We start from the raw sequence: 12,689 nt of genomic DNA on the forward strand, positions 1-12,689 counted from the left end.
GCAGGTGTGCTCCTCAATTTAGTTTTACAATTTCAGCAAATTAGCAACAGATTTGTTCACCAAAATACGAAGATGTTCCCAAAGCCTTGCTAGATATGAATTGCAAAACAAGAAAATTAGAAAGACACAAAGATGGTTTGAGATGTGCAATAAATTGGTGGTTTTACACATAGCTATCCTGAAGCTTATCTTTCCCTGAGACGATGATAATTCACACTCTCTGGACAATATTCTTTGAAATAAATATAATTTAGTGAATCATATCACTTAAATGATTAAATGATGGGTTAGAGACGCGGATGCCAACTTAAATTTCAGTCGCTCTAACCAACAGGAATAATAGACGGATCGGCTCCACTTTAAAAACAGGTTGTGTTCCCAGAGTGTGTTTATAAGTTGGCTGTTTGGAATTCGAGAGCTATTTTCTTCCCCCACGATGTGAGAGGTGGCGCTTAGTCCCCAAGAGAGAACATGGGAAACGAAATCCAAAGTGTGCTAAGAACTCTCTGGACTCCGACCCACATAAGGGATAATGATTCTCGAGGAAAGTGCGGTCCGAGTCCTGGAGAGCTGGCCACACACACCTAGCTCTCCCAGCCTGGGAACAAGAAAGCCTCCATCAGTACATGACTGGTGGGCCCCTCACCTCCAGCAGGAGTTCTATTTATGGAGGAGGCCGGAGAAGGATGGGGGAGAGCAGGGGCAGTGAGGCAGGGACTATGAGGAAAACAGTGGAAGAGACCAAGGCTGGCAGTTCCTCCCCACCGCCCAGCTCCCAGACGCTCCTTAGCTCTGCCCCTGACACGGCGGGCTCTTCCATTCCAGAGCTGCCACACTGAGGGTGTGGGTCAGGGTTTCTCTGCATCCCACTCCCCACCCACAAACATGGGCGTCAACTTCTCTTCTGAATGAGAACTGTGCAGGGCTTCGACGGTCCTCTCGGGATTTTTCTCACCTTAGAGCAGTGGCACGCACACAAGCACACACACAGAGAAAGTGCCTGTGATAAGCAAATTAAACTGAGATCCAGCCACAAGACCACAACTCTCTCCAATTCAAACAGATATAATACATATGCATATGCATACACATATATATTTGTATCGGGAAAGTCAGTAAAATTCAAGTGATGTGCCCACTGATATCATTATATAGGCAGTTCACGCATAAATCTAAAGATCAGACAGCTCAGAACCAGAATGGGTCAGAGGAGAGTGTTGGGGGGGAGGGAGGCAGAATACACACACCCTCTTCCTGACACCTCATGTCACTGAAACATGAGAGGAACCTCCCCATGCTGAAGAATGCTCACACGCTTGAGTTCAGATACACCCCAACTTACTGGAACTTCAAACGCCTCCTGGGTGTCATCCAGCATTTGGATTTTGATGGACATGAGTTTTCCTGAAGGTGTCGGAGGCGGCTTCTGTCCATGTTCCAAGGTACTGATCCCTGAATTCTCTGGGGCCCCCAGTCGAGATCCTGGAGTTGGCTTCTGCTCTATTTCTCCCATGATGAAAGCAGATTATATAGTATCTGCAGGAAGCAGTGAGAAAGAGAAATGCATCAATCAGAGCGGAGACTCACTCACTTAAGCCACCTGGTAGCACTTGTCGTCTTCTGCCCTTCATCCTGGGAATTTCCCCAAACCACGCCAGGGTCTCCACTATCTGCACAGGAACCGCACAGGGTGAGGCTTCAGTCCATTGCCTCACAATGTCACCTTACCCACTCAAGGCACGCAAATAGAGGCACGTGGTTTATTCTTCTGCATATTTTTACATATTTCATCCTTTCCTCTTTTTACAGTAAGCTCTTCAGTATTCATATCATAGATTCAATTGTGTTCAACATAACTCTAGGCACTACTTCTTATACTGAGGCTGGCGGGAAGATAATGAATAGAACCTAAGCCATGTTATTAGCATCCATTAAGTACCTTTTACAGACACACTAACATACTAAATAATGTGAGTATTATAAAGATAAATAGGTAAAACACACATTGTGGCTCCCCAATTTATAATCTGGTTGCGGAAACTAAACATACACTCATCATACAAACACAGGTGAAATAACGTAGGGTCTTTTCTCTTGATTTCTGCTTGTTTCTATGACAATTACCTCCTAATTCATTTCTTTCCTACCTCCCACCTTGTACCCCCTTTTCCAAGCACATACTATAGTATCAAGAGTTATTTTCCTAAAAACAAAACACAATCATCTTTCCCTCCCAAACTGTCCACTCTTCTCTCGTGCCACAACCCCACTCCCCCTTCTCCCATGCCCATCTCGCTCCAGGTCATCATGTGTAGCGCGCTCTGGCTGAATGCTTTGCACTTGTTCTCCAACTTCGCTTTAACATTCTACCTTCGCTTTAACATTCAGTTCAAGTGTCTCATCCCTGACACCTGGGCAGAGCTCAGGTGGTGCTGCCCCTCTTGCTCATGACCTGCCAAGCTGCTTCTGCACGGCGGTCAATTCCATCAGCATTTGCCCGTTTACTTCCCCCATGACATCATAACCCTAAAGCAGAAACCAAACCTTGAATATTCTTGGGACCTCAGCTCCCTCCCAGGCACAATGCCTGGCACAGAGTGGAGCTCAATAATAGCTGCCTGATGTCTGGACCCATCAGCCAGCACATTTATACCATGGCCAATATCTTAAGTGTGACGGAGCACAAAGAAATGAGAGTTCAATGTGAGATGAAGTGGTGTTGATTTTTAAAGGGAGGGGAGGGGGCTTCCATCAAAGAGAAGGTGGGGATTCAATTCAATGTAGTCTCAGACGTTGGGTAACACTTGAGAGGAAACAGAAATACACAAGGAGAAGGCATGCCAGGAATGCCAACGGCACCAAGGAGGCCAGGGGACAGATTACAATGACGTATGGGAAGAAGAGTGAGAATTAATGCAGAAGAGTTAAAGACGCATTTGGAAAACAGGTTGGAATCAGACTATAAAGAACCTCAAATGCCTAGTTGAGAAATACGGTCTTTACGCTGCAGGCGGAAGGGAGCCACTGGGGTAAGAATAATGACACAACAGTAGAACTTCTGAAAAATGAATCTGAAAATAATGTGTACTGGGCAGTGCAAAAAGAGAGACGGGATGGCAGTGGCCGGGGGTGTCCAGTTTCAAAGCTACTGCAACAATTTGTGCTGCGGGGGGATGACGTGGACAGCGGCAATGGGAATGAAAAGGTGATTGTGTAAAACCCACTTTTGTGGAAAAATAAACCTGATGCTGTAATTGGTTAGCTGCTGAGGCCAGATAAAAGTATAATAATGATCAGAAAGTTTTAAATCAGGGCAGAGGGGAGGAAGCAGGAGGGGGAGGTATGAGTTTGATCAGGGACGCTATTTAACTAAAAGGACATACAATAGGCTGTGGGGAAGGTGGAGCTGTGAACTATGGATCCAGGGTCTGTCTTGCACAAGTGAAAGTGAGGGCAAGTGTGGGGACAGAAACAAAAAAGCAAAAATAACAAACATGCCCAGTCAAGAGGTCTGTTACTTGCTGAATTGTGTTCCCCCATCCCTAAATGTATGTCGAAGCCCTAACCCCCCGGTATATCAGAATGTGACTGCACTGGGAGAAAGGTTCTTAAAAGAGTTAAGTTAAAATAAGGCCATTAAGATGGGCTGTAATCCAATCTGACTGTTGTCCTTTTAAGAAAAGGAAATTTGTATAAAGAGAGACACTGGGGATATGGGAACACAGAGGAAAGACCATGTGAGGACACAGCCAGAAGGCGGACGACGCGTGCAAGCCAAGGGAAGAGGCCTCGGGAGAAACCAATCCCGCCGACACCTTGAGCTGAGACTTCTAGCCTCCAGAACTGTGAGAAGATAAATTCCTGTTAAGACACCCGGTCTGTGGTACTTTGTTACAGCAGCTCTAGCAAACGTATACAAGGGTCAGTGGAGAAGATGGGACAGAAGCAATGACCCAGGGACACTCTGTGACAAAGAAAGTCATGGAAGGGCATCAAGAAGTCGTGTGTGGTGTCAGGTACAGAACGAGGTGCTGCGTCACCTGCACCATTTGACAATGAGTCTCCCTTCAGCAAGTTTCTTCAAGAAAAACAGTTCGGTTTGTAGTGTTGGTTGTAGGTTCTTCTGGCCCAACTCATTCCTTCCCCTGAAGAGTCAAGTTTCCCCAGCAAATTCCATATGGAAAGCCCTCCCTCCCTCTCAGCAAAACCTCTAACATTCTCACCAAGACACAGAGGGCTGGCCCCCGAGGTCAGCAGATCAGAAACAATGGAGTCTCACCTCAAACCACTTAGGTCCTTAACTCCAACCATCCTGAACTAAAAAGACATGTCATTTAATCTGGCAGGAAATGGTCTGATAGCCACCTAGAAAACAGTATTTGCTTCTTATTTCTTCCACACAGACTTTCCCTACCAACTTTCCACCACAGCCTGGCAGCAGTTACCATTTGTTCTTATGCAATCCTTTAAGACTGGAGTTCTACAAGGCAATGCTGGTTAAGGACCAGCCTTTCTGAGAACTGCTCCTGCTTTTTTAAATGCCCATCTTTGATTTCACAGGTCTGCTATGTAAGTTATCTTTCTAATTTCTGCCCCAAATAAGCTTTTTTAAAGAACCTAATTCTAATCTGTTTGACTGTATGATGTGTGCTTTGCTTAATTCATCTATCAGTCTTGAGAGATGTGACTAGACCTTGCTTATCTATAATGTCTAGTACAGTGTCCTACAACAAAGTGAAAAAAAAGTTCATCAATATTTGCTCGATAAATCAAATCTGGGTGGTATACATTTAATTAATTATGAGAGCAGTTGTGTTTAAAATAATCTCCAAAAACCAGGGGAAATTACTTCCCTATATGTTTTCTGTTGGTTGTCTCATGGTTAAAAATAAATGCACCTCAATAAATAAATAAATAAATAAGTAAATACACCTCCAGAGAAAACTATGACATCAGTCCAGCTGCCTCCCTCCTTCCCAGCCATTCTTTGTACTTCTCCTTACTTTGGTGTTGACCTCTCCCTACCTCTCAAGCATCCTGCCTTTTTGCCCTTCAAACCATCAGAATGAGCAGGCCCTGATGCTGGGCCTGGCCACTTTGCCTCCTGCAGCTCTGGGTCAGACTGTGGCTCTAACTCCTATCCAGAGAGCTGATGGAAGGGCCTCTTCTTCCATCTCTAAGGTGCCAGGGCCCCTCCCTACAAATACTTTTCTCCCGTCCTACTCACGCAAAGAGCAAGGCCCCTCATCCCCTAAACTAAATCCTGGCTCTCCCTCTGGCCCAAGATCTCCACATATATATACAGGGTGGGCAAAAGTTGGTTTACAGTTATAAATACACAAAACACAGAGTTTATTCTTATTTATTCATTCATTTATTATTGTATTATTTACTATTATTATTATATTATTATTATATTATTATTATTAACCTACTTTTGCCCGTCCCTGTATATTGTCATTGTTAGTACGTTGGCCTTTAAAAATCAAATTGAGTTAGTGATTCATAGATACTTGGTACCTTAATTTCCCTTTCCTTTAGTCTTTGAATGACCTCATGCTTATATTATTTCTACTTCTGGATGTTAATGTTTAAACAAAGTATGTCGCACTGTCTTTTCGTTTTCATACTTGCATGCAGACTGTTGCTGTACATGGAAATACTGTTTAATTCAACCATAAACCCAGCCAAGAGTTCTGAGTTGAGCAGCCTAAGAATGTCAAGGGAATATCTGAGGAACGCTGGCAAGTCACAAATGGGTAACCACAATGCATGCTTGATAGCAAAACTGGGGAGTCCAGTCACACAGCACAGCCTTCTCGGTAAACACGCCCAACAAACCCAAGCCTCCTGTTTATAAATATCAAGCCATGCTCTATTCTGGTTATTCTGATTTTACCTCCGTAACTTCCTCTGACTTCTGGTTTCCTTAAAGAACAGTCAGAGTAAAGGAAATTAGTATTTCTTTCCTTGTGATACATTTTCTAATGTCATCATTCCAGGCCTAAAAATAAAGGCTGTTTGTGAAAGGACTTTATTCTTTAGAGATATGTGAAAAGTTATTAAAAGGAAATAGTAACTACAACACAAAGTACGAACATTTTTAACTGGTGGAGAAAAGATAGAAAACTAGAGTTGTCTTGTCCTAGTGTCCTGGCTTAAAGACTTCCTCCTGGAAGTCACCCAAAGGCAAGGAGGAGCACACACACAAATGCAGCTCCAGCCCCGAGGAAAGCAGAAGACATCTGCTACTCCGAACCACAACCCTGACCTGCCAAACTACAGTAAAAGTCAGACAGGGGAGAAGGAAAGTGCTTTACGAGGCTCACCATCCCTGTGACACTCCCCAGATAAGTAGAATATCCTTAGCAACAAACCCAGCACTAGTTTTCTGGAAACAAGGGAAACAGACACAGACGTGCAGATTAGCACTAAAGAGCTTCCCTGGATGCAGGAACTCTCCAGAAGCACTAAAGGTGGACCTGAATGAGAAACCACTAATACACAGCCCAGCTATAGTTGTAGGAAGCAGTCTATTCCTGAGGCGAGGCGAAAAAGACAAAGACGGCATCGGGAATACTACAATCTCAGCAGGCAAGAGGAAAGCAAAGGTTGAAAAGATTACATGTACATACACACACACCCCCGAGGGTCACAAGAATTTCTACTAGCATGGGACATGGCCCTGGCTCCTGGCTCCCGGGAAGCTCCTACAAATAGCTACTTCATAAAGAACTCACCTGATAACAACAAAAGGTGACCTTTACAAAGATGTGTTAGAAGAAAGAGAAAAATGAAAAATTTTGACGTGAAAAAAATTTGACATGAAAAATACCCACCAAAGAAATGTTGCATGTAACATATCAAAATTTTTTGCTCAGGTAAAATTTTGTTAGGTATTGTCATAAACTAACAAAGCAATGAAATAATCAATTCTGTAAAGAAATATATAAGAAAATTTTACAAGAGTTCAGGGAAGTTATAGGAAAACGTGAGAAGGAAATAAAGTATGAGGGCAGACCCCAAGGGGGCCAGGAGGGAGCAGAAAAATCTGTGAAAATATCATTGCTATAGACTGAATACTTGTGCCCAACCCCCAAATTCAGATGTTGAAACTTAACCCCCAATGTGATGGTATTAGGAGATGGGGCCTTTGGGAGGTGATTAGTTCATGAGGGTGGAGCCCTCGTGAATGGGATTAGTGCCCTTAGAAGAGAGCCACCAAGACCTCTCTTGTCCCTTGTACCATGTGAGGACACAGGGCAGGTTCTCATCAGACACCAACTCTCCAACACCTTGATCTCAGGTTTCCCAGCCTCCAGAACTGTGAGAAATACATTTCTGTCTAAGGCAGTCTGTTATAGCAGCCAGAACTAAGACTCCTGGGTGACTCTGACAAAACACATTTTACAAAAGAAAAAAAGTGGGAGTCTGGGCCCATGTTATTTGAAATCTGACCATCCAGGAAAAATACATGTGCTATTGTCCTTCTGCAGAGAGGTAACTGCTGAAATATGGAGGGATTCATGAGGAGAAGGAAAGGCCACCTAGATCTAGCAGATAGGAGAAATAGGAGCCAGCAAATGGGATTAGTGTCCTTCTTTAAAAAAAAAAAAAAAAAAAAAAAAAAGGCTCCAGAGAGCTCTCTTGTCTCTTCCACCATGTGAGGACACAGTAAAAAGCCATGTATGAACCAGAAAGAGAGACTTCACAAGACATCGAAGCCACTGGCCCTTGATCTCAGATTTCCCAGCCTCCAAAACTATGAGAGAAAATGTTCTGTTGTTCATAATTTCTCTAATTTATGGTACTTTATTATGGCAATCCAATCAGACTAAGACAATCACAAAATGGAAGTTAGCCAAACCAAAAAAACAAAAAAAAATGCACTGGTGAAAACATGAGGGTTTTGAGGGGAAAGACTGAAAAATATTAAAACAGAAAAATGATAGATGTGGAAAGATAAACAAAGGAAATCCAACAGACCCTCAATTGGTGTCCATATAAGAAGAAAAATTTAAATGGAACAAGAAAAATATTTTAAGGTATAATATTTTAATAATTTCAGAAATAAAAGATGATTCTTCATAATAAATGAACATACCATATCCCAGAAATAACTAACATAAAATGATGAACACCAATACATTTCCTATGTCACCACTGATCTTCAAAAATTAAGAAGGAATCAGCCCTCGCTGGAGCAGCTCAGTTGGTTGGAGTGTCATCCCATATACCAAAGGTTGCGGGTCCAATTCCTAGTCAGGGCACATACCAAGAGTGTGAGTTCAATCCCAGGTCAGGGTGGATGTGGAAGGCTCCCAACTGATGTTTCTCACATCAATGTTCCTCTCCCTCGCCTTCTCCCTCGCCCTCAAATCAATAAGCATGGCTTAAAAATAAAAATAAAAAAGGGAATAATTTAGGCATTTAAGGAAAAAGTTCAAAAAAATATGAGGGGACAAATGTTCAGAATTATTCACAGCAACATTCAATGCTTGAATGTCCAAAATGTCCTCAAAGAAATAAAAAAGAAATCAAAACTTTAAACCCAGCCTAATTTTTATTCAAATATAGTAGCCAAATATTTTAAATAGCCAGGAACTCAGGAAAATTTTACCCAAGTCCAACCAAAGGATAAAAATTCAGCAAAATAAGAGGTGAAAGTTAGTGGTGAAACATTGAAAAATGATTACTGGTAAACTTTACTTTTATACAGTAAGAGGAAGACTAAAATAACTGTAATAGCTGCAGAAAATTATAACACCTGACAATATAGCAATAGCAGAACAAAAAACTGCCAGGGGAAGGAGTAGAGATGATAAGAGACAGTTAACTGTTAGCACATGTTTTAAAATTAATAAAAAGAGAGTTTAAATCTCCAAAGATATACAAATGGTTAATAAGCACATGAAAAGATGTTCAACGTCATTAGTCATTAAGAAATATGAATTACATCCACAATGAGATAACATTTCACACCGACTATAATGAATAGTAACAACTATTATGGGGAATGTGAAAAAACTGGAATTCTCATACACTGCTAATGGCTGGTAGCAACATAAAATGGTGCAGACATTTCGGTGAACATATTGGTAGTTTCTTTAAAATTTAATCACAAATTTAGCATATAACCCAGAGACTGTGTTTTCCTAGTGACTCAGAGACTCCCATCCAATGTATTTCTCCCAAAAGGATGAAAACTTATGTCCACACAAAGAGTTGTATGGATGCAGATGATCATAGCTAAAAACTGCCAGCAAGGATAAATAACCCCAAAGTTCGTCAACTGGTGAATGGATAAACAAAATATGGTATACCCATACAAGGAACTATTTATTATTCATCAACAAGGAAATGAAGTGCTGATACATGCTACAACACAGACGAACATCAAAAACATTTTGCTAAGTGAAAGAAGCCAGATGCAAAGACTATATAGCATATGACCCTATTTATATGAAATATCCAGAAAAGTAAACTCTATAGAGACAGAAAATGGTTGCCTGGTGTTAGGGACTGGAGCTGGGACTGACAGCAAAGGGCCGGAGGGATGGAGATCTTTTGAAGGGTGATGGAAATGTTCTGACACTAGATTGTGGTGAAACTAGGTTGTCATACAACTACATCAGCGGTTCTCAATCTGTGGGTCACGGCCCCTTTGGCGGTCGAACGACCTTTTCACAGGGGTCGCCTAAGACCATCCTGCATATCAGATATTTACATTACGATTCATAACAGTAGCAACATTACAGTTATGAAGTAGCAACGAAAATTAATTTTATGGTTGGGTCACAACATGAGGAACTGTATTTAAAGGGCCAGAAGGTTGAGAACCACTGAACTACATGAATGTACTAAAAACCTTTACATTGTACATGTAAAACAGGTCAACCTTCTGATATGTAAATGGACACACCCAAATATTCTTGTGAACACACAGAACCTCTGTGGAAGGACCGAGAAGTAACTGGTAGGAGAGCTGGCTCCGTTGAGGCAACCAGCCAGGTGAAGGACAGGAGTGAGAGGGACTTAAGACTCGCTTGTCACTGTACACTTTCTTTGGACCTTGTAAATTTTTGTACCATATATACTTATTACCGATTTAGAAATAAACGATTTTATAAAATGAATGACTTGACTACAACGACATCCCGTCAGCGACCCCAGCCCCATTTCGAGCATGCAATCTAATGAGATGAAATCATAGTAAAGGGTGACAACGGTCAGAACAGGCTAATAACCAAGAGGAACTTTCATAGGAGTTTCCCCACCAGTTTTAAATATAAGCCACTTAGAAGTACTAGGTTGAGAAAAAGCCATAGAAAGTGTTTATTCACAGGAGAAGCAGCCCGTGAGGTAGCCTGTAGGGCGCTACAGGGCTGGGTTCTAGAACCACCATGTTGAGCACGAAGGAGCCTGCATTTGCCATTTTGTGGGGACAAAAATCGGCTACGTCAGACATCCAGGAAGGCAAAGGGCGAAAGGAGTGTGATCCCCACCGGCTCCATTCATTTGCCTCTTACCTGAGGAGCCAGACACTGCCTGGTGACAAAGCCACCTTGTGCTCCTGCCCCCCAGGGAGCCACAGACCAGGAGGTGACCCCTGGGGACTGGAGGGAGGAGATAGGGAGGAGATACCCCAGAAAGGCTGCCGGCCAGGCACCATCTCAAGAGCACAGCCAGCCAAGTTTGGCTTTTCACAGGGACTTTAGATAAGGGGTTTTGAGAAAGTTCAAAAGCAACTATCTGTGCGGATGGATTTGCTTATTTCAAAAAAAGTCTGTGAGCAAAAGAAACAACTGCAGATCAGCTGTTTTATATCAACCAGACACTTCAAACAGGCCAGAGGCCGTTCGGTCTGTTTGATCATTTGGGAGAAGGAGACCAGGATACTGTCTGTACGTAGGGGCCCCACTTCACACGCAAAGTTAAGGAAAAGAGAACTAAACGGCGGAAGCTACCCAGATTATTTCTTCATTCTTTCCTTTCAACCCCTAGGAAAATGAAATTAAATAGGCCATCCTAAATGCCCCTGGAAAACTCAGAAGAGAAATTTTCTCTTTTCACAGTGGTTATTTCAAAAGTCTACTTTTAACCATTTCCCTTTTCTACTCAAAAACTTGAGTCTAATCAATACCAGGTTAAATGTGAAAATTCCCAGCCAGGCATTTCAATAACTGGCCCTGGTTTCTCTCCTTGTAAATAAACTGTTTCCTAATCCAGCTGGACTCTGTTCAGCACACCTGCATTTTCCTGGGGCTGTGCTGCTGCTGTTCTGTTTTTCTTCCTCCTAAAATACCATCTTGTGCCAGGCTCCAAGGGCACCTCCTCCAGAAAGCCTTTCCTGATGGACTCTTTCAGGGGCAAACCCCCAAGCCCTCACTTGACTCTCCCTGGAGTTCTGCTTGTACATTTGTCACTTCCTCTCCAGGCCTTTCTCCTCCTCTCCTGCGTTGTCAACTAGAGGAGAAGTCCAGAGGGTCAGGAAGGGGTCTGGCTGCATTACCTGGGAGTGTGACCTGCTCGTCTTGTTTTAGTGCAAGAGACCGCCCGAGGCTCAGACCAGGAGATGGTGAGAACTTCAGGAAGTCCTGTGTCCATTCTACCCGTCACATTCCTGGCCTAGAACATGGAGGGAAAGCCGACCATCTACCGCAGGGCTTCGTAGTTAAAATGTGGTTGCAACTCAGCCAGCAGCATCAGCACAACCTGGGAGCTAGTGAGAAATGCAAATTCTTCGTCTCAGCACAGGCCCGCTGCATGGGAAAGGCTGGGGTGGGCCCAACCTTGGGTTGCAACAAGCCTTCCAGGAGGTTCTGATGCAGGCTGCACAGAGGTTCCCAATGAGAATTCGCTAACACAGACCAAGCATTTACTTGGTTAGATTACTTCCCCCAGGAAACCTCTCTGATCCACGTTTCACACGTGCACCAAACATGGAGTACCTGATTTTTTCAAAAGCTCCCGGCAAGAAAAAGTGGCATTCATTTTCCAATCAAATGTTAATATATAATCTAACAAATCGTTACAAACAAATAAATATGAGCAATTTTAGACAATACCTTTGTTTGCCTTTTCACTGATTTGGTAGAGCATGTTTCCTCCATTAAGTAGATAGGCAAAGACTAAAACATGAAGAATGGAGGTGGAAGTAAATGATGTGGGAAGAGAAGGCTCCTTTACCCTAGTAGAAAAAATAAAAATAAAATACCAGGAAACCAGAAAGAAATCTCCAATTTTAATGATGTCCATTTCTTGATAATTCTGAGAGTACAAAATTCCACTTTAGCTTCCCCCTTCCATCCCACCTTTAAGTAAAAGGCCAGGGTAATAAACAAAATGTAAGGAGAATCTGGCCCGTGTGGCTCCGTGGTTAAGCGTCTACCTATGAACCAGGAAATGATGGTTCTATTCCTGGTCAGGGCACATGCCTGGGTTACGGGCTCCATCCCCAGTAGGGGGTGTGCAGGTGGCAGCCGATCAATGATTCTATCTATCTATCTATCTATCTCTATCTCCCTTCCTCTCTGAAATTAATAAAAAAAAATTTTTTTTAATGTAAGGAGGTAGGTGGTCTTCTTGAAGACAAGAAACTAGCTTGCAGCCTCTCCCAATTACTCTGTTCCAATGTCCCTGCAGCGTAAACGGGCTGCATTCCTTCTTTCTTTTAAGAAACAAATAAC

At 42.7% G+C, this 12,689-nt stretch overlaps 1 protein-coding gene across 4 annotated transcripts in view; it reads right to left on the reverse strand.

Annotated features, from left to right (window-relative positions):
- Positions 1 to 12,689, reverse strand: part of FARP1 (FERM, ARH/RhoGEF and pleckstrin domain protein 1) — a 277,592-nt gene that overhangs the window by 227,367 nt on the left and 37,536 nt on the right. For all 4 annotated transcript variants that reach the window (XM_036296613.1, XM_036296615.1, XM_036296614.1 and 1 more), the window contains exon 2: positions 1,343 to 1,536. In XM_036296613.1, the coding sequence (XP_036152506.1) occupies positions 1,343 to 1,513 (171 nt within the window). In that variant the 5' untranslated portion in view covers positions 1,514 to 1,536. The remainder of the gene's footprint in view (positions 1 to 1,342; positions 1,537 to 12,689) is intronic.

Source organism: Myotis myotis, unplaced genomic scaffold, assembly GCF_014108235.1.
Source record: "Myotis myotis isolate mMyoMyo1 unplaced genomic scaffold, mMyoMyo1.p scaffold_m19_p_3, whole genome shotgun sequence".
Taxonomy (NCBI): domain Eukaryota; kingdom Metazoa; phylum Chordata; class Mammalia; order Chiroptera; family Vespertilionidae; genus Myotis; species Myotis myotis.